At 38.9% G+C, this 26,248-nt stretch overlaps 1 protein-coding gene across 1 annotated transcript in view; it reads right to left on the reverse strand.

Annotated features, from left to right (window-relative positions):
• The window catches only part of LOC306870323 (extracellular matrix organizing protein FRAS1-like), a 129,078-nt gene that overhangs the window by 84,121 nt on the left and 18,709 nt on the right, over positions 1–26,248 (reverse strand). Inside the window, exons 3-7 of the mRNA XM_079417533.1 lie at positions 3,516–3,623; positions 2,254–2,346; positions 1,654–1,813; positions 464–597; positions 243–326 (exon numbers count right to left, since the gene is read on the reverse strand). Of these exons, the coding sequence (XP_079273659.1) occupies positions 243–326; positions 464–597; positions 1,654–1,813; positions 2,254–2,346; positions 3,516–3,623 (579 nt within the window). The remainder of the gene's footprint in view (positions 1–242; positions 327–463; positions 598–1,653; positions 1,814–2,253; positions 2,347–3,515; positions 3,624–26,248) is intronic.

A 26,248-nucleotide genomic window follows, 5' to 3' on the forward strand; every position in this document is an offset into this window, starting at 1 on the left:
ATGACAGAAGCAGGAGTGACAAGCATATCACACACACACACCAAACTCAGTCACGGCTCTATGCTCAACCCATCTGCCACAATATGAATGATGAACACACTTTAACCCACACTTACCATCCCCTCCCTCAAAAGGTCTTCTTTAATACAGACATGCATTATCCCATCTGTCACTCTCAATCTATCTCTGTCCTCAGATCTCTGTGCGTATTTCACCTTTCTCTAATCTCTTTTCCGGCTTACCTTGTACTCATTCCCAGCCTCCATGCAGGGATTCGGCTCACATTGAGGACAGCACTGCCCTGGAAGGACCACCAGGTTCTCGTTCTGTATATTAAATGGGTACATTTTAATTGCTATATCTCCTCTTTCAATTTATAATAACAGTCTAGGTTTAGCGATGTGGTAGTTTTACACATCTAGACAGATCAAAACACAAGGCACAGTTCTGGATTGTTACTGACCGCTTTGCATGTTACAGGATGACACTCTGCAACCAGGCATTCAGTGTGACCGTTTTTGCATCGACACTTTGTACAGGGGCTGGATGTCCATTCCACCCCATCTCTGTACTGATGGCCTTCCCAAGAGCAAGAGGCTATGGAGTGTGAAAGAGCATTTTAATTGCAAAATTAAAAAAAGCATGTCATTGGTCTCTGACAGAAGCTGAATTAAACCCTCTTGGGACCCATATAGCTAAGAAAAGCATACCTTTTAAATGCAATCAGCAAAACATTCAAAAAAGAGAGGCAAACAGATGATTGCTACTAATATCACAACACACAAAAGATGAAGTGTTGTGCAAATTCATGCCCCAAATTTACACCACCTCATGCTGTTATATCTGCTCAAACAACTGGCAATTCCAGTTGAGGCCACCAGAAATGACATACATCTTTAAATTTGACATGTAAAGGCAGTACCAACAGATAATTTCTTCTGTATCATGATGTACATCCAATTGAAACAGATTATTGGGGGAAAAAATGTAGGACGGGAATTTGGTTCTGTCCTTGGGTTTTTAATTGGATGGGGGCAGATCTGACTGTAAACCTGCGGTCAACTTTAAGAAAGGTGAGAGGTTTAAGCTGATGAAATGACTGGAGAAGTCCATGATACATCACCAGAGAAAAGTCTGTCCTTATTATATTTTGAAAAATAGACTTTAACATACAAATCAAGGCAAAATATATTGTTTTAATATATTATAAATAAACAGATTCACTAAAATGTAATTACAAATGATCAGATATTAATAAATCAGCAAATATATTAATATAGATATAAACAAATCTATCCAGTGTATTTATCCTAGAAAACTAAAATAAAATAATAAAATCAACTGAAATATGAAATAAAAGAATATTGTTTTTTGTGTGTGTCTTTTAATTGTGTTCCGTAAATAGCTTAAAAATACATATGTTGCAACAATTTTTTTTCTTCAGGTTTTTTTTCTGTAGTTATTTAGGAACCGATAAATAAGATATGTGATGTCTTATTTTCAACAGGACCATAAAGTTCTAAACACATTATCAATATTTTTTCCATAAAGTAAATACAATGCCTGACGAAAACAAGAAACAGTGGCAGAGAAAAGCAATCACTTTCACAAACAACAAGTAGTGCATGAATAAAAAGTTGCAGCTTACTGTACCTCCATTATGAGCACATACAGGGCAGCAGTCTCCATCTGGGATGAAAGGACTCTGGTTTTTCCCACAACTAAGAGGAGGACAAGCACGTGGCCCACAGGTCACCTTCCCATGAAAGCATGTGCACACCGAACATTTGGAATTACTCCACTGACTGTCATGCTGAGTGAGGGGGAGCGAGAGAGAGGTAAATCAGAACATGGATGAAGAGAGATGTTGATTAAAAATCACAAAAGTCTTAAAAACAAATTAGAAAACTGATATATTCAAAATTGTGCAAACAGAATATCACAAATTTCATTTATTGTTCTGAGCCCCTATGCCAACACAGCCTGTCCCCCTAAGTAAATGCTACTTGACTTGAAAGCTACACTGCTAGAATCTTAAACAGAGCACCAAGTGGCTCTTTAGAAGGGATGGCTGGGACAAAAAAGAAGCTTGCTCTGTCATTGAAGAGTGGAACAGTAACAAAAACGCTTTGTGCACAAAACGAAGCAATTACAGAGTCGGTTGTTTGACCAGAAGTGGGAAGATTTGCCAAGGAACAGGATGAGGCTTTTAGCATCTTGCAATGGAGTTGTGTCATAAGCAGTGTCACTTACCCCATAAACCATTCCTTCATGCTGACAGATCCCGGGCAACTGTGCAAAACATTCCGGACAGCACTTGTTGGGTGGGATTCTCAAGCGTTCACCCTAGGAAAACACCCCGAGAAACATTTAAAGAGATGCATTAACATCCTAGAGAACGTGTTTATCAGAACTCAGGAGCAAAGAGAATACGGGATCAAAACTATTGGCATTTGCAACCAGTGTTATTTTAGTTTATTATGATTATTTTGAATGAGCTTTTTAAATGTTCAGTTTTTATTTTAAATTTGGTTTAGGTTTAACAGTAAGTCATTTTGTAATGTGCTTTGCCATTTTTATAAATATTGATAGTTTTTGTACTTCAACTGCAACCTATTATTATTTCTCTCCTAGGCAACATTTCTGTTCAGGTTTTTCGAGTTAAATTTTTTTTATCTAATATTAATAATTAATTTTTATTTCAGCTTTATTTCAATGAAAAACTTTTTATAGTTTTAGTTTTAATTAACAATAACAACACTGTCACTGCTACACACAATTATTGCAATATTTAATGGCAATAAAGGGAAAGGGAAAGGGAAGTGGTGTGTGGCCAAGTATGGTGACCCATACTCGGAATTTGTGCTCTGCATTTAACCCATCCAAGTGTACAAACAGTAGCGAACATACACCCGGAGCAGTGGGCAGCCAATGCTGCGGCGCCCGGGGAGCAGTTGGGGGTTCGGTGCCTTGCTCAAGGGTCTCACCTCAGTCGTGGTATTGAGGGTGCCAGACTGAGACTCGAACTCATGACCTTCAGGTTACAAGTCCGACTCTCTATCCTTTAGGCCACGACTACCTGATAAGATAACTCCAGCAGTGGCTTTATTGAATGAACAAGTGTTTTTGAAGAAATTATTCAATGACTGACTATAAAGATGTACTGGTGTACTAATGTTACAAGCAGAAAGTGAAATATACTGTACAGACTCCTGGAACACTCTGGAGGTTCAAGTCGAGGACCAGAATAAACTGTTATAATCTTTAATGAACTCACTTAGAAATTCTTTGAGAACAACGTCACAGAATTATCTTTTAAATGGTTCTTCGTAGAACCCTCATTGTTTGAACCATTTATAACACGGTTCTTAGTATTGGTCGCTTTTAATTGGACCAAAAGCATGAATGTTTAATTGGCTGCTTTCGTTCCTTTAAGCTAATAATGCATTTATCAAGCACCTAAATCCTGTTATTGCCCCGTTTTAATGGCCCATGAGCAAATACTTCATTCTTACCCTCTGAAAGTCACACTGGGGATTTTGGCAGCGAGTGGGTTTGCAGATGACAATATCATTGTAGCAGATGCAGTCTTGACAGGTGTCTGGTTTCCAAGATGTATTGTTCTATAAGAGGAAGAAAGGTACAAAGACTTAACTCCATGCACACCAAATGCCATCATCTCTCAGTTTATGGAGCATGCGTTGGGAATGACAAGGCACTAAAAAACATAACCTTGACAGTGTAACATCTGGAGATGACAACAAAGTCAGAGGGATTGGTGTCCAGGCTCAAATAATGAATCCAAATTCATTAATTTCCTTACTAAGCATCACTTTTCAAAACAGCTTCAGAATTGTATGCGTTTGAAATTCCTAACTGAAACCATTCAAACAAGACCATTAGAAATAGTAAAGCTATCTGGCATTTAACTGTAGACATCCCCATTCCCTACAATAAATGTTAGAGCATTAACACATAAGAGTCAAAGAGGTTGCTTTGGTATTTTAAGATGTATTAACAGTCTTGCCTGAGGGACCTACTGCTTTAAAAGGGTATCCGGATGAACAGATAGGTAAAACAAAAGAGGAGCCTCCTTTATGTCAATGTAGCATTTTTACTGAGCTAATCCAAGCAGACCTAAACAGACCGTTTGGACTGGTCCTAAGAATGGTGAGGGTGAATGAAACACTGTGCTGCCACTGAAGTTTTGATTTAAGTAGTCTTACAGTCATTTGATGACGCTAGCTGTATCAGTGCAAGCCAAGCCAGGCTGTGACTACAATGGTCGCAAATGCAACAAAATAAACATAAATTGTAAATAAAATGTAGGCACCATTGGTAACAGTTAGGAAAGGTTTGCGTGGTTATAAAGTGGCATATAAAGGCATATAAAGTGGTTTGGTCAGATGTCATCTAGTTGGAGTACACGCCATTGTTTTTTACACATAAACACACTCTTATGGACCATTCATTTTAATGAGTTATAGGAAAAGAATTCCAGCTGTAACTTGGAATTCTGAATTAATAACGGTATTCTAAAAAAAAAAAAATCTAATAATATTATTTGTTATTGTTTTGCATTGTTGCTGAATTAACTGTAACTTTGTTTGGATGACTATTTCAGCCCCTGAACAGGCAAAATAAAATATTCATTCACACTTTAGTTTGGGGACCATTCAAGGCATTATGTTTGCCGACAAAACCACCACTGGCTCTGCACCCCTTTACCTAAATTCCTTACTTCAGACTTATGTACCCTCTAGAAGCCTATTTATTGTGCCATCCCAAAGAGGCACAAAATCACTTTCACAGATTTTTCAATTAAATGTTCCCTCTTGGTGGAATGACCTGCCCAACTCAATCCAAGCAGGTGAGTCCTTAGTCATCTTGAAGAATCGGCTAAAACACATCTCTTCCATCTTTATTTGACCCTCTAACTCTCTCTATTCTAATTCTATTCATACCCCCCCCCCCAAAAAAAAAACAAACTAACACTAGTTTTTCTAATATTTTTGCATTGTATCTGTTTTCTTTTAATTTATTATATAATAATAAAAAATACCCTTAAGCTAACTGAGACTTGTTATAGCATCATTGCTCTTTTGCTGATTTTGATTGCTTCCATTGTCCTCATTTGTAAGTCACTTTGGATAAAAGAATCTGCTAAATGACTAAATGTAAATGTAATTCTCACTATTAACTAGATTTTAACTATGAATTTTGCCTTAATAATAATAATAATAATAATAAAAATTATATATATAAAAAAACCGAATAAACAATAGTTAGTGAAGTAGTTGTTAAGTTTAGGTATGATGATGAAGGGATCTAAAATATGATCATGCAGAATACGGCATTAATATGTGCTTTAAGTCCTAATAAATAATAGTAATATGTATGCTAATAAGCAACTAGTTACTAGTGAGAACCGTTCTCTATACTGAAATGTTACAAAATATTCTTAAAACGGAGTGATATTAAAATGACACATACAATCAAGATCACTAGGGTAACATCATTAAATTATAATAACACAATTTAAATTGAAATGGATGCTAAGAATATAATGAAGTAATATTACTTTGCATGGCCTTCAACTAGATATCCAGATAAATCGTTTAAATGCATCAAGCAGTAAGCTATGTCAGAAGTTTATTTAAACTTCATGTGACAAATCAGATATATGCACACAAAACTTTAATTTGCTCTTACTGATCATAAATTCTGTACAGCTGTATTATAAATCACACAGTGACAGCTTTCCAGAGAAGCCATCTTGTCAAAGTGACACTTTGAGCAAGTGTTGATAGGGTTGCACATTTCAGCACAGCACCTAGCCTCTGATGTGACACTCGGCACAGATGTCTTAATGGGGAATGGCCCCAATGTGGCGTTGAATGGCCAGCTCGGAGAGATCTGAGTAGAGTCAATATCTCAGCAAACTGTTCGTGGTTTCCAGACACCCAGAGTGGTGATAAAATCTGTTAAGTCTGTTTGCGTTCTAAAAACACATCTCATATGATCTGTGGCATGCAGCACATTCAGCTAAAACTCACACCTAACTTTATTGCACCTAATAGGAAAGAAGTCTAGAAAACATTGTCAAAAATAAACATTATGTGAAAACAAAAAATAAAATATGTATTGTTCCAAGTACATATTCTTCTGTGGAACATGAAAGGTTGGTCTTTGTTTTGCATGGAAGGAAAATAAATGAAGGGTAAAATAAATAAGTTTCAAATTAAAGACAGAATTTGCATTTTTGGGAGCAAAGAGCCTTAATATCAAGTCAATGTAATGGAAATTGTGTTGACAACACCTGTTTTGTTCAGCTAAACACATGACCAAAGAAGGCTCTGAAAATAAACCTGCATTATTAATCCTTTTAATCTTTTTTTTTTTTTTTTAAATCACAAAAATCTAACCTTTCATTGAACTAAAACACTTGACAATGGGGGAAAATCTCATGAAATAAATGTTTTTTCTCAAATATACACTGGACACAATTATTGGTATCACTAGAAATTCTTATAAGTAAAATATCTTTGAAGTATATTCCCATTCATATTTACAATTCTGAGCACTCCAGGGGGATTATGAACATGAAATTATCCAGCCATGGCTTCCACATTTCACAGAAATATAAATAGAAGGGAGAATAAAGTCCAAATTCCCTTAATCATCCATCACAATGAGAAAAACCAAAGAATATATTTCTGATGTGCAGCAAAAGATAATTGAGCTTCACAAATTAGTGAAGTGGCTTCAAGAAAAGAGCTAGAGCAGTGAAAATTCCAATTTCCACCATCAGGGCAATAATTAAGAACTTCCAATCAACAAAAAATCTGCCTGGAAGAGGATGTGTGTCTATTGTCTTAATGCACGGTAAGAAGGAGAATTTGAGTGGCTAAAGACTCTCCAAGGACCACTGCTGGAGAATTGCAGAAAATAGTTGTCTCGGGGTCAGAAAACCTTTAAAAATATATATTGTCAAACAGCACCTACATCACCACATGTTGTTCGGGAGGGCTTCAAGAAAAATTCTCCTAGCTCATCCAAAAACAATCTGCAGCATATTCAGTTGTCAGACACGACTGGAACTTCAAATGGGACTGGCTTCTATGGTCAGATGAAACTAAAAAATTTAGCAGCAAACACTCAAGATGGGTTTGGTGAACACAGGGATAATAATAGTACCCTATGTGTACAATGACATATACTGCTGTATTTTTGATGTTGTGGGCCTATATTTCCGCTGGATGTCCTGGATATCTTGTTTAGACACATGGCATCATGGATTCTATCAAATACCAACAGATAAAAAATCAACAAGTGACACTGAGCACAAAATCAAGCTTCTGCTATGGCCATTCCAGTCCTCTGACCTGAACCCTGTAAAAAATGAGTGAGGTGAACTGAAGAGAAGAAGCACCGTCATGGAGCTGTGAATCTAAAGGGTCTGGAGAGATTCTGGATGAAGGAAAGGTCTCTGATCTCTTGTCAGGTGTTCTCTAACCTCATCAGGCATTATAGGAGAAAACTCCTATACTATTTTGGCAAATGGAGGTTTCAAAAAGTACTGAATAAAAGGGTACCGTTAATTGTGTCCAATGTGTATTAGAGAAAAACATTTATTTCATAATGATATTTCCCCCATTTTAAATTCTTATTCTCCAATGAAAGATTATATTTTTGTGATTTTTTTTAATAAAAGATCAAAAGGATTAACAATGCAGATTAAATTTCACAGCCTTCTTTGATCATATTTACCAAGGGTACCAACAATTCTGACCACGTGTGCATATACAAAAACAGCTGAAGAATTAAAAGGGATTTTTAAAATTTTGCTGTGCTTTCTTAGCTTAATCATAACTAGATAAAACCCTCTATGGGACATTATTCACAAAACTCCAGGTATTTCCTTTCATTTCATAAATGATAATCTTATAAAACCAATCAAAACAAAACTCATTTTAATTAGCCTGAGCTAGTTTGAGATTACGTTCCTGCATAGTGAGTAAGCAGGTCCCTGAAGTATTACATTTTTAATCGCTAGTTTTAGTAATAACAGAAAGCGTGTTGTATTTCTCCAGCAGATTTTTGGAGCATTTTTGAGCAAGCAACACATTTGAGATAATTACATTTTTATTAGCTGAACAAAACAGGCCACTGAAGTTTGTGCTCTAAGCACAACAATCATAAAAAAAAAAAATATGTAAATGACAATTAAATCTCTGTCCGACATCAGTCTAAGATTAAATGAAAAACTTAAACAATGAAAACAAAGAAAATGAGAAATGATGCCTTGGGAACTAACTAACATGAGTTAAAGCTGATTTTTCTATATTTACAATGACCAGTCTCGAGGTTATTGTTAGTGAATGTATAAAGTAGCATGCTGTAGCCACAGGTGTAGTTCCATACAGTTACGATGAATATGTTCCACAAAGTTTTACATTCAGCAATACTTTTGTCTTTTGTTGTTTAAAACTATATACTACTAAACAATAAAGTTGAGTTTTTTTTCTAAAGGTGGTTTTGCATGCAGGCACGTTCACATCCTCCCCAAAAAGCGAAGAGAGCAGGTATCTGTGTCAAAAAGCTATTTGGTTGATGTATTGAGCTGTCTGAAACACAAAGTAATTATGAATGAGCCCCTGGACCCGCTTCAAACAACGCATGAGAAGAATCGACAAATAAGGACACTAGTTGGTGAAGCTAAAGATAGGTCTGGATTTGGTCCAGTTGACATGTTTAAGTTAACAGGAGCATACTGTGGGTAAGGTGTACCTGCACAATCTCCAGGGCACACGAGAGTTTGTGTGACAGAACATATTTGATAAATCAGCCGAGGAAGTAATGTGACATATTTGGTGGGCCACTCAGGTGCAGTTCAGATACACACCATTAGCCACAGACAAACGGTCTGTTGTGCGCACTGGATGATTCAAGACTGTCTATAGCGAGGGAAACAATTTATCTTCTGTTCCTGTGTCATTCAAAGTATCATGTGACTTTCTACTCGATAAGCAAAAACAACAGTGGCTGTTTAGATGAAGTTAAAAAACTATGGGTGGAAACATCACATTAAAAGCTGAAAACCCTCTGGGTCACATGTAAATGTTCCTATTTCAGGTCTGTAAGTTAAAGACTTGTAGCCAAGCAAGCAGAAGGTAATTGAGTCCAAATTGAGCTGGCTTCGATTTAGGCAGTGAGATATCAGCCAGAACCGAGCCATTGTGTACACTAATTCAATTAGAAAATGTGCTAAATCCTATCCCCAGCCAATTGAGTCCACTAAAGCCGTGGCTGATGGCCACAGATACAAGCAGAGCAACTTAACCTTCATTATGAAATATCTTAAGATGAGTCTTCAATAAATTCATCCTAAATCAGCTATATACAGGATATTAGTCATATGGGATGACAAAGTAGCCTGAGAAAATTGTAAAATGTTGCAATTGTCCCAAGACCCATTCTTGTACATTCATGTTTTATGCCTTGCAAACCTAAACGTTGATTTTATGTGATGTATTCTACAATGTTGTTGCACATTTTGCTGATCTGTCACCAAGATAATCTAACTGGATAGCATACTGTAGATGAGGTTTTTCGAATTTACAAAATGACTTGTGATGACAAAATGACCCTCTCTTTACTAACAACATGTAAAATGCATGAAGGACATCTGGTATCGTGTTTCAGGAAAAGCAGTGTGTTGAAGACACAGCACTACGTTTGCTGTTGCTTTGAATAAATCTGGGCTTCAATGCATTTAAATGTATTCAAGTTTCTGGACTTCAATTGCCTTCTACACAACTTCCTTCTTATGCTAGTCAGGCAGATTATATGCAAATTTCTTGCAACACAAGCGGTGACACTAAAAGGTTACCAAAAAGGACATCTAAATCTATTTGTCACTGCACAGATATGCTCAAATAGTCACATCTTATTTAGAGAAATTTAATTATGCTTCCTTTTCAAATTAAAACTAATTTAAATGCCCCATGGTGGATTTTATTCCCTCGTTGTTATTTTTAATCGCCTTCACGAAATATATGTTATTCTCCCAAAGCAAATGTGATAATTACTGCCTTCTGAAACAGCAGAGATGTGTCTAACACAGAAAAATGGAAATGTTAAGTATGAAGACAATTTTCAATGTGAAGTTCAATATCGTCTAGTCCCCTTGTAAACACTGAAATTATGACTATAAAATGAAGGCTGTCTAGACATGTACATAGATTAGCTCCAACGTAAAAAGAAACCTTTTAATGTTTTACTTCACTTTTATGTTGTGCTCACATCTAGAACTGTATTTGGACATTTCATTTTGAAAATGATTTGGAAACACATTAATTATATCTGATAACTTGTGTGTTCGTATAAGAAACAAATCCATCAAGGCAGTTTAACTACAAACCAGCTTCAGCTTCCAGCTAAAATATGAGTCCTATATCCATAAAATTGCTTTCTCCAGTGATGAAGTTGTTTTGTCTGAATCAGGAGAGAAATATGCAAAGATCAAGTACTTGTTTACAATCTTAAACAGTCCAAAACAGTTCTAAACAAATATGTTGGTTGGTTGGTATTGATGTAAGAGGACAACAAGAGATCAACTTTTTCACTAGAGAAAATATTATTATGGATTATGGCCAGAAGCAACTGTTTAAAGTTAAACGCCTCAATGATGGATTTGTTTCTTACAAACACGCAGCTTTTCACATCATAACATATTAATTGATGGACTGGAGTAATGTGGATTATTTTGATGTTTTTGTTGATGCTAAATTTCTCCAAAATTGTTATGAGGAAGAAACAAGCTCATCTACATCTTGGATGGCCTGAGGGGGAGTAAATTTTCAGCAATTTTTTTTTATTATTTTAGGTCAACTATTTCTTAAATAAAAAGATTTTATTATTACTGTCATTCTTTCTAGAGGGAGTGGATTGAAGTGGAAGAATCGTGTAACTAAGAAACCATTTCAAAAGCCATTTAGAATTTTACTCAACTCTTTTAACTCAAATCTTTTTCTTGCCAGATGCATCACGAACAGATGTATTAGTTGATTTTATTTAAATAATAATATGTTACTGCAGACAGCAGCTTTCGGTTAGATTTGAGGAAAGCAGAATACTGGAGAAACTGATATAGTTGGTGTGTATTAATGTATAAGTGGAGACACTAAATGCTAGAAGATAAAAAAGAAAAGGAAGTAATGAGAATGAAGATGAAATTAATGAGGAAAAGAAATATGATCAAAAGCTTTTTGAGATAAACTCCTCTGGATGTGATCAAATGGATTTTTCAATAATTGACCCTTTCTTGTCAAATTGTTATTTCTAACAAAAAGAGAAGAAAAAGCAAGAGCTTTAACTTGAACACATAAAAACATTAACACTAGAAATGCTGTAATAAAGCTCAATATGACTTCATTTTGTCAGCAATGCTTCATTTAGGCTATGCTAAGAGATTATTGCTCCATGATTGTCCCATTATTTGTACACCTTTAATACAAGCAACAAAAGGTATGCGGTACTTCAGCCATCCAGTGTACAAACTATAACATTTTTCTAAAACCAAAGTTCACTTCACTTCAATGGGTACTTTTGTCCTACAACACAACCATTGAATTATTAATGCTTAAAGCCTTGAAAGATGACAGGGACAACAACACCACTGCACTCAAACCAGGTAAATTTGTTCATTCTACCTGTGTAAACAAAAATGCTCTCTGGAAGGTAGTGAAATTCCTCTAGACACAACAAAGAGTGATGGTAAATTATTTACAAAAAAATGGCTTTGTGGCAAAACCTGTTCTTAGGGCAGGTTCTGTCAAACAATGTGGGAGATTTGCCATGAAAAAAGAATGGCTTTATGTAGTCTGTTTCCGTCACTAAAGAATGTAGACAGTATTGTTAATGGTTAACATTTATGTGTTGGATGGTTGATCAAACAGATTTGCTCCATCAGGAGAGTCTGTTCACTTTCTTATCTTAATAATATAAAATTGCATCTACCATTCAAAAGTTAGGGGTCATTACATTAAAATTGTAATATGCTAATTTGGGGTTTCAAAAACATTTCTTATTATTATCAATGGTGAAAAGTCAATTGTGCTGCTTAATAATTTTGGAGAAACCACAATACATTTTAAAGGGGTCATCGGATGGCCATTTTACACAAGTTGATATGATTCTTTAGGGTCTTATTTAAAAGTCTTTAACATACTTTGGTTACAATTTCTCAATGGTAGTGTAAAAAACACCTTCTTTACCCTGTCAAAATCAGCTCTGTTTTTAGCATGCTGTTCTAGTTCATGTTGCTTTAAATGCTAATGAGCTCTGCTGACTCCACCCCTCTCTTCCGTGGAGTGAAGAGCAGACCATAGATATGTGGAGATTCCCTATTCGACCGCTCCAGATATGTTGACGCGTAATCCATCTCTCATTCACCATAATAATCAATGATTATTCAAAGATATACAAGCGTATAAGTTGCTGTTGTAGATGCACACAGTCAATGCGCTCAAAGATTTGCAGACCATTCCAAAAATGGCGTATGGCTTACGTATCGCGGCCCATAGAAACAGTCCATAATGAGGCATCTAGGTATATATATCTATGGAGCATACTAACCTTCAGCCACGAAACTGGCTAACTAGCACATTATTAGGAAAGGCGATTTGCAAAGATTCATAAAAATCCTATACTCACTTCTTCTGTAGATGTTGTCAGTATAACTGTCTACGATAGACACACGCTTTTAAATATTGGTTCCTTCGTCGCGCAACGCAAACCGGACTTTGAGTTCCTGAACGCCGGCGCCTTGTTTACAGACACCGCATCAGAGCCCTTTGTCTGGGCTGCACGATCGCGACCGAGGAAACGCCGCCGGAAAAGGGGGAAGAGAGCCGGCGTCCTTGTCAGACTCAGACGCCGTCCCCTCCGACCTCCTCTCCCAACTATTTTGCTGGCTAACGTTCAGTCACTGGACAACAAACTCTGTGAACTGCGGGCACGCATCTCATACCAACGGGAAACAAGGGACTGCTGCATTATTTGCCTCACAGAAACCTGGATGTCTGCAGTGGTTCCAGACTCAGCCATCGAGCTTACGGGGTTCTCCGTGCACCGCTCGGACAGAACGAAAGAGCTCACAGGGAAAAGCAGAGGTGGGGGCGTCTGTTTATTTATCAACAACTCGTGGTGTGATGAACGGAACCTACACTCTATTAAATCCTCCTGCTCCCCTGATCTGGAATTTCATATGCTTCTGTGTCGACCATTCTGGCTACCGAGGGAATTTACAGCGATCATAATCACAGCTGTTTACATTCCCCCTCAAGCCAACACAGACCAGGCACTCAAGGAACTGTACGGGAATATAAGTGAGCAGGAAACCGCGTACCCAGACGCAGCGTTTATTGTTACGGGGGACTTCAACAAAGCCAACTTCAGAACAATAGCTCCAAAATACTTCCAACACATCACCATCAACACGCGTGGTGATCGTGTACTTGACCACTGCTACTCTCCATTCCGGGACGCCTACAAATCGCTCCCCCGCCCACCTTTCGGCAAATCGGATCACACTTCCGTTCTGCTCCTGCCTGCTTATAGGCAAAAACTGAAACGAGAAGCACCCGCCCTCAGGACAATTCAATGCTGGTCGGACCAATCAGACGCTATACTACAGGACTGTTTTGATCACGTGGACTGGGACATGTTCCGGGCAGCGTCTGATGACGACATAGAGGCGTACTCAGATACTGTAACGTGTTTCATCAGGAAGTGTGTAGAGGATGTAGTACCGACAAAAACAATCCGCATCTACCCCAACCAAAAACCGTGGATTAACAGCGATGTTCGAGCAGCCTTGTCAGCGCGGACATCTGCCTTTAAATCCGGAAACTCTGACGATCACAAACAAGCCAGTTACGATCTCAGGAAATCAATCAAAGCTGCCAAACGACAATATAAAAACAAAGTTGAAGAACAATTCAAAACCAACAACGCAAGAAGCATGTGGCAGGGTATCAATAACATCACAGATTTCAGAGGGAATAAACCAGCTACTGTGAACATTGCCGCCTCTGTACCGGACGAACTTAATCACTTTTATGCTCGTTTCGAGGCTCACAACACCGCCCACACAGAGCGCGCTCCCGCGGCTGTAGCAGAAGAGGCGAGCGCACTTTCCTTTTCTGTCGCAGATGTAACCCGATCCTTCCGACGGGTGAACATCCGCAAGGCTGTGGGTCCCGATGGCATCCCAGGCCGTGTGCTCCGAGCATGCGCATTCCAACTGGCCGGGGTTTTCACAGACATTTTTAACCTTTCCCTCTCTCTGTCTGTGGTTCCCGCATGCTTCAAAAAATCCACCATTGTGCCCATACCAAAGAAAAATAAAATCACATGCTTGAATGACTGGAGGCCCATTGCTCTGACACCCATCTTCAGCAAATGCTTTGAGAAACTCATCAGAGACTACATCTGCTCTGTGCTGCCTGACTCACTGGATCCCCTACAATTTGCATATCGCAGAAACCGTTCCACAGACGACGCTATTGCCTTCACCCTGCACACTGCTCTCTCCCACCTGGAAAATAAGAACACCTATGTGAGAATGCTGTTTGTGGACTACAGCTCAGCATTCAATACCATAGTGCCTGCCACACTGGTTGAGAAGCTCCAGACTCTGGGACTAAACGGATCTCTGTGCAGCTGGATCCTGGACTTCCTGACAGGCAGATGTCAGGTGGTCAGAATGGGCAACAACACTTCATCCCCGCTGACCCTCAACACTGGTGCTCCTCAGGGCTGCGTCCTCAGCCCACTCCTGTACTCCCTGTACACACACGACTGTACAGCAACACACAGCTCCAACGTCATCGTCAAATTTGCTGACGACACAACGGTGATAGGCCTGATCACTGACAACGATGAGACGGCCTACAGAGAGGAGGTGAGAACCCTGACTAAATGGTGTCAAGAGAACCACCTCTCACTCAACATCGACAAGACCAAGGAGCTGGTGGTGGATTTCAGGAGACAGAGCAGAGAACACACACCCATCACCATCGACATGACACCTGTGGAGCGAGTAAACAGCTTCAAATTCCTCGGTGTTCACATCACTGAGGATCTCACATGGTCCGCTCACACAGATGCAGTGCTGAAGAAGACACACCAACGCCTCTTCTTCCTGAGACGGCTGAGGAAGTTTGGAATGAGCCCCAGCATCCTCAGATCATTCTACACCTGCACTGTGGAGAGCATCCTGACAGGCTGCATCACCGCCTGGTTTGGAAACAGCACTGCTGGCAACCGCAAAGCTCTGCAAAGGGTCGTGCGAACTGCCCGTCACATTGTTGGAGGTGAGCTTCCCTCCCTCCAGGACATCTATGCCAGGCGGTGTATAAAGAAAGCCCGGAGGATCATCAATGACTCCAGCCACCCGTCCCACAGACTGCTCTCTCTGCTGCCCTCAGGAAGACGTCTCCGCAGCATCCGATCCCGCACTAGCCGACTGAGGGATAGCTTTTTTCCTCAGGCTATCAGGCTAATGAACAGTAAAAACTAATACACCCTACAGCACACTCCCACTTTACAATATACCACGCACTGCACTTTAATTCCAATACAGTTCAAACTGGACTACCAGTACACTACTGCACAAATACAACAATCTTTTTGCCAGCACTGGATACCATCCAATGCACATCCATGACATTTGCACATCCGGTTTATATATAATCTGCTGCATCTTCGCATATTACTGTGTATATAACGTAGAATGTGTACTGCATACTGTGTATAATGTGTATCGGTAACTGTATGTCTGTCTAATAGTACACTATGTGTACTGAGTATATGTATGTGTATATTACACATTGTCATCTGTATAAGTCTGTACGTATGTATGGTAATGTCTATATGTAAATTGTTTATATGTAAATTGTCTATATGTAAATTGTTTCTGCAGTGTCTGGAGCACGCTCTCAAGAATTTCACTCACGAAGGCACACGTGCTGTGGTGATGTGACAATAAAAGTGATTTGATTTTGATTTGATTTAAAGCTGGATCACGAATGATTTGCGCAAACATAGACGCATTTAGGCAGATCAGGGATCGGCGCATTCCCTTCAAAACCAAAGTAACGTTAATCCTCTGCCTCTTCAGCAGCTCAGATGTCGGGAGTAAATGACGACTGCTATATTCATTATTACATCCAATAACAAAACGCTTCAATTGCTTAATTGTAGACATCTCGTCTTCTTCCCCTGCACCGGAGGCAGACAGTTCTCAGCTCACTCAGGGTGGGTCTAAGGTAAGACAGCCTTGTCGATCAACTATCGTGGGAGCGGCCTGTACAGAACTACGTCATTCTGACAGGACTCTCAGAACAGCCTGATTTGAGAAAAAGGATTTTAAAATAGGGATTAAAAAAAACACTGGGTGGATTTTTATCATTATAGGATGGCTGTGTACACACACTTCCAACACACATTTATGTTCAAACAACTTGTCAAAAAGTGAATTTAGCATCCGATGACCCCTTTAAGGATTATTTGATGAACAGAAATTTCAAAAGAACAGCATTCATTTGAAATATGAATATTTTGTATTATAAATGCCTTTTGATAAAATTAATTAAATAAAAAAAAATCATACTGACCCCCAGGTCAGTTAAAAGAACCTTAGAAAGACATAACCTTAGAAAGGTTATGTCTGAAAAAACTAAACGTAGCGTCATAAAAAAGTCATTTTGATTTCTAATCGATGCCGTTTAAAAACATCCTAAATGGATGCCAAATGAAGGTTCTGCAGAGGGGATGTACAACTGCAACAGAAATATCAATGGCAGATTTAATTAAATAAAAAGTATCATTTTTTTAAAATAGTATCCCTGACAAAGCTCTTAAAATGATATTTAAAAAGTTTCGCAAGCTTTGACAGTTTGCAGCTCTTTTTACATTAGTCTTATTGACTGTCACGCCTTGTGCAAGGGGTGTTTATTTATGTATAAAAATGAAGTTGTAAAATGAAAACAAAACACTTGACAAACACTCTGTTGGGATGTCTGCTGCCCCAGAATATTGACTAAAATGCACCCATAGACTATGGTCTGTGTAAACAGTGCTCTGTTGAGGAACACTTTGTGTAGATATTGATTTAGAGCTCACCAATCTTTCTTCTGGCATACTGGCATTTTTGTGAATCAAAAAATCCTCATATTTGCACTCCGCAATCAATATTTTATAGAACAGGTTGTTGTTACTGCTTTAAAGCTTCAAGCAATTGAATTCTCAAGTGTTGTTTGTATTTGATGTTTGTATATAAATGACACTAATACACAACACATAAATAATAATTGAGACTTTCACAATTGCCAAACTGGATTTGAGTTAAAAATAATACTGTTAATATTTCAACTTCCTGCATTCAACTTCCTGCATGCATTATCACGGGAACTTTGCACCTAAGGGGATGCCGGGCCAGGACTGGGCTATGGGGTGGAAATGAGGATGTATGGATTACAAATTGCCAAGAGCTTTGACAGCTTTAAAGGCCAGCAGGAGCCTATCAGAGCAAGCAGGCCATAAGCAGGCCGACTGTGAGCAAAAATTTGCAGTCAATCACAAAAGCTCTTTGAGCAACACTCAAGGGGTCTGCGGCTGAGCCAAACCCCACTGAGGGCTAGAGAGCTGGAGACAGATGGATGTCAAACTTGGAGGACGACTGCAAAGAGCCCATCTCTGCTCCCTCCAGATTCCATGGAAGGACAGGCAGGGGAGCTAGACTTTTTACAAAAAGGGCCTGTACTAAGAGGATTATAAGCATATGTTTGGGATTAAAAAGGGTACTCCAGGTCAATGGTACAATTCACTTTTTCACTGCTGAAATACAACTTGTTCAAGAGAACATTGACAAGAATAGATTGTTAATCAGCAGTGCTCCTGGAAGCTAAGCCTCATGCACAAAAGTTTGCATACTACAGCAGAATATGTGTAGCAAAAGAGTCGGCAACACATTTATGAAGAAAACAAAGCCAGACAAAAAAAACTAAACCACTAAAATAAAATAAAATAAAAGTAACTTAAGTACTGAAACTGACATTACAATGACACAAACCTTTGTAAGACTGCAAAGTACTGTACCGAGTGCTAACATTTTCATTGAGTTTCATTATGCCACTGGCCTGTTTTATCACCATTTGTGGAAAGCAATTTCTTCTCTCTTGCTCTGGATGTGAGACGCTGGAATCTGAGAGTTCAATGAATAAAAGATGATACGCACAGCTTGAGTTTGATGTCAGTTACCAACACTACCATCTGATAAATTGTAGGAATCATAGCCCAGCGTGCATCAGAATCATGTTGGCCAAAGCTGTTTGCACATTGCATATAAACTGCATGCAGATGAAATTAAAGTAATATCGACTGACGAAAATAAATATTTTGTTCATTCTTCAGTGCTTTTGCTGAGTCCAGTGAATCATGCTGACCACATTTTAATCACAATTGCTTCAGATTGCTTTTTGATCATGACTTGCACATTTAAAAAGCATGTGATAATTGCATTCCTGTCCACACAGAGCTAAAATTCCCACAAGTGTGCAAGTGCATGGTCAAATGTTTGTAAAGATATGGACAGTTCCAAGAAAAGCTTGTTATTTATACATCAAAATATGTGCAAACAAAATAACATACACACTTTTCAAAGGCCGCTTTGTACGTATATAAAACATTTATAGAAAAGGCTGCAGAACCTGTGCCTCGAAAGCTCCATGTACACTTGGAATTACTGCTATTTGCCCTGAAAAGCGAGCATATAACACATTTCATAAATAACTGGGTAGGTCGTCACAGAGAGCTGGTGATTTTTCTGCTACAGTATTCTATAGTAATCAGTTTTTTTCCCTCTCACTACAATTCTCCCTGAAGGTTTAAAATGATTGTACCTTTTCATTTAATTTACCGCTGTGTTTGTGGATGCTGAACACAGACCAACATGACTGTACAAACATGGCAGCCTGAATGGGGCAAATGCAGTTGTAGTGACAGGAGTAGATGTGCATGTGACACAACCAGGGACGGATTATGAACCGGGCCAGCGGGGCCGCTGCCCAGGGGCCCTAGGGGTGCAGGGGGCCCGTGGGGCCCCTAGCCCAAAACAATTTGCAACGCTTATCAACAATGTATTTTCGTTTGTCTATTTTAGAGGGCCTACATTCTTTGATCCTCTGCCTACAAGGGCCCCTGACCCTATAGGGAGGGCGTTTGGCTGCCAAGGGCCCTTGAATTGTGGTGGTTGTGGTGCTGGTGGGGGGGTTGGTGCTTTCAGGGGGCCCCCGGCCCTGCTATAGGAACTTTAAAGGGAAATGGGTGCATGGGAGCCTACTTTTAGAAGGCCCTCTTAGGCCCTCCTATTATAGTCCTGGCTTCTGGCTACCAGGGGGTCCTAGGGAGGATGGGGGCTTTGGGGGCTTTTAGAGGGCCCTCTGATTATGAGGCCCCTACTAGGAGGCCCTAGGGAGGAGGGTGTGGTGTACCTTTAGAGGGCCATCTGATTACAAGGGCCCCTACCATGGGGCCCCTGGCTTCTGGGGGGAGGGGGGCGTGTTAACAGCCTTACAGAAGGCCCTCTGACTAGGGAGCGGTAGCATGGTGGGATGGAGGCGGTTAACCTGCCCGCTGAGTGGCCCCCAGACCAGTGTAGCAGTGTAAGAGTTTGACCAGTGTAATCACTCCCAGGGCTGTAGTGGAGGCTAAACGCGGTTTACCCACCTCTGAAATTTCAGAATTAGAGTTTACCCACTTCTCAATTGATCTAAATGCACATCATAGTATAGTTTATGCACAAAATGTGATCACAGAATTCGTAGTTCACCCACCTCTTATTTTACCACTACACCCCTGATCACTCCGTTCTGTACGGGGATATGGTACACAGGTGGATTCTGGCATGGTTCAGCTGGACACGGTACACATGTAGTGTGATCACTAACCGTGCCCCAACATGGCTCTCACTGTACGTTCACACCAGGAGAGACCATAGCGAACATGTCGCCAAGGCCGTTGAAGAAGCTTCGTTGTTGAATTTGCTTTATTCACTTTGTTCGCTCATTGGAATGTTTGATTTAGCCTGTTACCGTGGGGCGTTGGTAAATCTATATATTAGAATTGGTTTTCACCGAACCGCGTCATAACTCATTACATAAGGTTAACTGACTTTTAACTTCTCTTTTTCGCTCTGGTCGCCCAATTCGCTTCGCTGCCAGTGAATTTGCTTTGTTCGGCCAATTCGCCGACTCTCCATAGAGAAATAATGAATTTCGTCGCTCTGGTCTCTTCTGATGTGAATGTACGTGACATCAATAATGACACTCCAAATAATAAATATTTGAATTAATTTGAGAAAGTTGGTGTTAATAACAGTTTTTTTCACATTGGAGAACTTGCAATGCGTAAATCATGGGGAGAGACCTATCTTTTCCCATGGTAATAACCAGGCTGCTGAATAGAAATGGGATGATCATTCTGTTGGTGTCCTTGAATTTATTTGTTCCTGGCCCTGCGCATGATATGACTGCCCCCTAGCTACGAGGATGTAATTGTCTTCTTTGGGAAAGCTGCAAAGCAACAATTGCAGATTATAACAGGTACCGTACATGGCATTTTGGTTCACTTTTATAGACATTTCCATTTCTATTTCGAACTAGCACATTCTGGATAATTCAAACAAATAATGTTTGTTATGGTACGATCTGGTTGTGCTACGTTGCTACCTGTCTCTATAAACAGAGATGGGTAACCTGGTGCTAACATTAACGTGAGGTAATGGCATTAGGCTGTACTGATTATAATTTGAGATCCAACTTACTGTATCAACTTAAGCCACCTTCTTTTCACTTTTTCCAAGGTAAAAAGCGGCAAAAGATAGTTTTGTCAACATCATTCTGCTTTTACAACACGGTACGCGTACGCCGCACTAGTTTGGACCCACAAGTGGCATGATGACGTAACAACTAGCCATCCCAGACAATGCTGGCGGTTTTTTTTTTTTTTAAGGGGGGGGCCCTCGCGAACGTTTTGCCCAGGGGCCCACACAACCCATAATCCGTCCCTGGACACAACAGCTGTGCCCTCAGGTCCTGGAGAATTTAGGTATGCAACTACAATTAAAGATTTCCATAGGCCTGAGTGAGCCCTCGTAAATCTGTCCCAGCATCATAGGCAGATGGATTAAGGAATGAAGCATTATGTGAACGTAACAGGGTTGCTATTAACCTAAAGATCCTTTTCTCATTTTGTTTTCTGTACTATTGCATGCACATCTATTCTAAATGTACCGACATTAAAACTGCTTTCTGCACTCCTTTATATAAACAATAGAATAGAACATACTTAAAGGGGTCATATGACATCATGGCTAAAAAGAACAATAGTTTGTGTATGTGGTGTATTGCAATGTGTTTATGTGGTTTAAAGTAAGAAAAAAAAAACACATTTTCCACATACTGTACATTATTGTTACTCCTCGATGCAGAATTAAAAAGTTTTTCAGGAGTCACGGCAGTAGAGGCGGCGCAACTATAACTACACGTGAATAATCCCGCCCACTCTGAAGCGGTACTAAACTGCAGTGGAAACGCAAACTGAGCCGTTCCGTGCCGTTCTGAATTAGGGCTGTCGACTAGTCGATTATTAAAAATCGTCGACTTCGTTTTGCTCGCGTCGACTAACCGGCAAAATACCGGAAGTGGCGCATTTCACAGACGAAAATCCATAAAACACATTAAACTATTTTCCAAGGCTGCATGATATATTAAACCCATTTAAAAATCATTATTAAGCATAATTGTGAATTCAGAAACGCCATGATTTAATTAAATAATTATATGCGATGCAGTTCACACAGTATATGCGCTTGAATTATTTACATACATGTAGGTTAAGTTTGTGCGTCTCACAGCGGCTCCGTTCACAGTAGCTCCACAGAAACTGTTATCATTTACATGTGGAGCATCTAAAACGCCATCTCTGCATGTTGTTGTGAGTTTCTGTTTATTATAACGTTCATCTGGGAACGCAACGTGCGCCATTTCATCAGATTTATAAGGTAAATAATTTATAAATCTACACAAACAGGAGAATACATCGCAACTTCAAAATAAAAGCTCAACCCCTCACTCTGAGTTTACACGGTTTGATGTCCACATATTCATGTAATTAGAGTGGCTGTAGCATTTCTGTCCTAAAGAAATGGCCAAATATTAAAGATTAAGTGTACGTTTGAATTAAATGGTGCTTGGTCAATATACGGTAATGTGTAAAAATAATCGTCAGGCCGTCGGCGCCCCCTGCAGGCCTTTCTTGTAATGCGTAATCTACATTAGCTCTATTGTTTATAATACATTATGTATTTTAACAGTTTTGTTCAATAAAACCATCTGATTTCTTGCTTTTGTCATTCTTACACTATAATACTGAACTGTGAGTTCAGTGATTTGGACTATGAGATGGACACTTGCTTCTTGCACTCTATGTTGCACTTCACTTTTGCTTTAAAAAAGGATTTCATAGAAATTTGGATTTCATTTGTTTTGTAAAAGTAAAATTGGTAAGTAAAATTGTAGATTTTTTTGCGGGAAATTAGTCGTTTAGATTAATCGATTAATCAAAACATTAGTCGTTAGATTAATCAAAATAAAAAAAGTCGTTAGTGGCAGCCCTATTCTGAACCGTGCTGAGCCAAGTCGTACCACGCAGTGGAAAAGCGCCATTAGACAGTCTTTTTACGAGGCAATTACCTTGTCTGCATTTGTGATCGGAGAAACGACAAACAACAAACACTACTCTACACAGCTCAAAACTCATGTTTGAATCGTCAGTAGCAGAAACGTACTTACAGGCTGTGAGTCAGAAGCGCCAGACCGTCCTTGCAAAGTTGGAATTGCCCCACTTTATAGAAACAGCCTTTGTGCAAGCCAGCAAGCAAGGTTACTCTCCTGCCAGGTTCAGGAAATAGTCCTCCGTAAAATGTGCTGCACACACTCGAATATTTGCGTTGTACTGCTCTGGAAAAGTGTTGTAAATACAACTTAACCACTGATTTCTAGTTGTGTCCTCTTTTGGAAGCCCAAACAAAGCACTTTCACAATGACATGGCGCCGGCGGCAGCAACAATACTACAGCCAGAATAAAAATCACGCCCTCTTTCATTGCGTATACGTTTGGGCGGTGTTATGAAAATCTCCCCAAACCATGATGTAGACATGTGGGGGCGTGTTTAAATGAGCCATTTTAGGGGGGCGTGGACAAGTCTTAACTTTTATAAAGAATATCTCTTTGGTTTTGAGACTTTAGTCTTTGCAACTTCAGGGATCTTATCTATGCACAATCAGCTTGTAACGCTCCAAAGAGAAAGGAAAACTTGAAATCGCATCATATGACCCCTTTAACAGAGCGTGAACAAAAGGAATCAGTACATTCCTAAATATAAAGCTCAAGCATCAAAAATACAAATACAAATCAACAACAATATTGCTTTCTCAGTAAAATCTTTTTTGACAGTGTAGTATTATTATTATTATAATTATTATTAATAATAACATCTTGTTTAAAATAGAAGGTAAGCAAAGCAAGTTTTCCCACACTCGAAATCGTCGCTATGAGAGAAATGGCCATACAGGATCATCACGGCCCAAGAAAAGACTTGACTGGCACTGAATGGCACAGTCATTTTCTTCCCATTACAGTGCATTATCCTGCAGGAACAGAGCCTAACTAACAACAAAGTGTTTAGTTTCAATCAATTTGTCAGTCTGGAAATGAAAGAATGGACCGATTCAGGTCTCTCTGGGATGGTTTATAGCTTACTGGCCAGCTGGTCTCAAAGTTTACAAGTCTGAGGGGTAGGTTTAGCAATTTAAGGCAATGTTTTTAAAGATGGATTTGAGCCTTGATGGTCTGAGCTGAACACAGCTATTTCAATCAGTCCTCTCCCTTCCCAGTCTTTAAAAGGTCAGGCTAAAATCAATACCACCTACCACCTAATCCAAGACCAAAAAAAAAACAAAAAAACTAGCTGTCATATATTAATGCATTACCATTTTCCATTCGGTCTGGTGTAACATTGACTTCTTTTAGTGGATTAAAGCACATGCTGAGCTCATGCATTTTTGTAGGAATGATGCTTTACCTACACCCTCTGGATTGATAAAGCAGGTGTTCTGTTATATTTAATTCAGCCCCATCTGAATTTAGCAAACCCTAAGATACTCTTGTTACTATCCTGAGATTATTTTAGCGTACTGGCTTTGAATGCATCAGAAAAGCAGCTGAGCCTGGCGCCACAGCAGGAAATATGCTTTGTCGAAACTGTATATTGGGTGAAAATAATGACTGAATAAGGAGCATTCCCTACATCGCCATTCCTAAACTACACACATTAGTAATAGAGTTCATATAGCTAGAGTATGTTTTATTGTTACATGTCTGTGCATACTGTATATACAGCATTTCATTAAAACACTCATGCCCTTTGACTATCAGCAGTGCATGTATAGCATTCCTCTCATTGATTGCTGGGTGCCAGCAGACTAATGACTGTAGTGAGGTCGCCATGGATTGGCCTATATTTGAAATGCAAATATGATACTGCCGGCCAGCTATTTGTGACTCCATAAAGACAACAGCCAACACTTATATGCCTCAGATGCCTTGTGCTGTATTCAGCGCCCTGTGCAACAGTAATACTGCATGCTTGCTTCAAACAGCATTTCTAAATAAGAGATTGCGTACCTGGAAGAGCTATAAAAAGACCAAGTATGAAAATATCAGCGTACATTAGGTCTTATCAAATATAAAATCCTTCTAAGGTATGTTGTTTTTTTTTGTCAATAAACCAATAGACAAAAAAAAAAAAAATTATCTTAAAAATGCTAACAGTACTTTTTTAGAGAGGAAAACAGCTGACTGTGGGAGAAAACAAGGAGGAAAAACAGAGCTGGAGGAGAAGTCGTCCTGGTGTAACAATGAAAGACAAGTTCTTGTCTTTTTTGCCCTGAGCAAAGACCTCAGAGATAGTCAGGTACTTGAGGGAATAGGAGCTAGAAGCATTAGCAATGCTAAAGATGTAAATAATGGGAATGTGTTGGTGGAGCTGAGCCAAAGGCTACAGTGCGCTAACATCTAGTCTGAGCAACACTCACTATCATACTCCTAGCATCAACTTCAAACAAATTATTCAAGCAATATTATACTAATTTTCTCTTGCAAATGTCACCATGTGCCCTCACACAGTGTAGCTCAGTGGGTGAAGGTGAAAATCCATTATAACTTATCTATAAGTAAACATGCATAGCTTGAAGGAACAACAGCCCACACAAACACAAACTTGGGTTGTCTTCTTTGAATTAGTTCTCATATTTAAGACCATACAAATGACCACAACCTCTGTTTTCACTAACCCTCTGGGACATGAAATTTGATCTCACTATAAACTTAACGGAAAAGATTCCCCTCACACTCATGTTCTTTCAAACCTGTATGACTTAATTCTGTGGAATACAAAAGAAGTTATTCTGAAGAATGTACGACTTTCAGACAAAAACAGTTGAAAGATTTTTTTTAAAAAGAACAAAGAATAGTTTTATGCTTACTTGCGCTATTTATTTATTTATACTGTATGCATGTTATATTTAATTATATTAACCTTATTTTATGATATATTTATTTATTTGAATAATTAAAAAACATATTTTTGTCCCATTTTGCCAGGAAAAGCCGTCTGATAGAGTTGTGCAGTGTTTTGTTTCTTTACAGGGGGAGCTATCTGATGTAAAAATACTAATAAGAATACAAAAAAAAGCAAGTCTTAAAAAGATTTAATGTCACTAACCTTTCAATCTTTAACAAATCCAGTGATTATTTCATCATCAAAAGTGCTCCTTGTATCAGCTTGGTATATTGTCAACAGTGTGCATAAGGAATGACAGATATAGACTGTCCTACATGTTAGCTTGCATATTTTGATTATTTTGTATGCAATATGCATCAAACACTCTGATACTGAGACAATCATAAACAACAACAATGTGAAAACCTCATTAATATGAAAAATAATTGTTTTCTAAGGATTAGCAATAAATGAGGTATTCTAATCATTTTAATTATGCATGAATACATTAGGAACTGATTTATTCAGTCATTGAAGTGCTGAGGGTGAAAAATCTTC

This window comes from Barbus barbus (genome assembly GCF_936440315.1).
Source record: "Barbus barbus genome assembly, chromosome: 5".
Classification (NCBI taxonomy): Eukaryota; Metazoa; Chordata; class Actinopteri; order Cypriniformes; family Cyprinidae; genus Barbus; species Barbus barbus.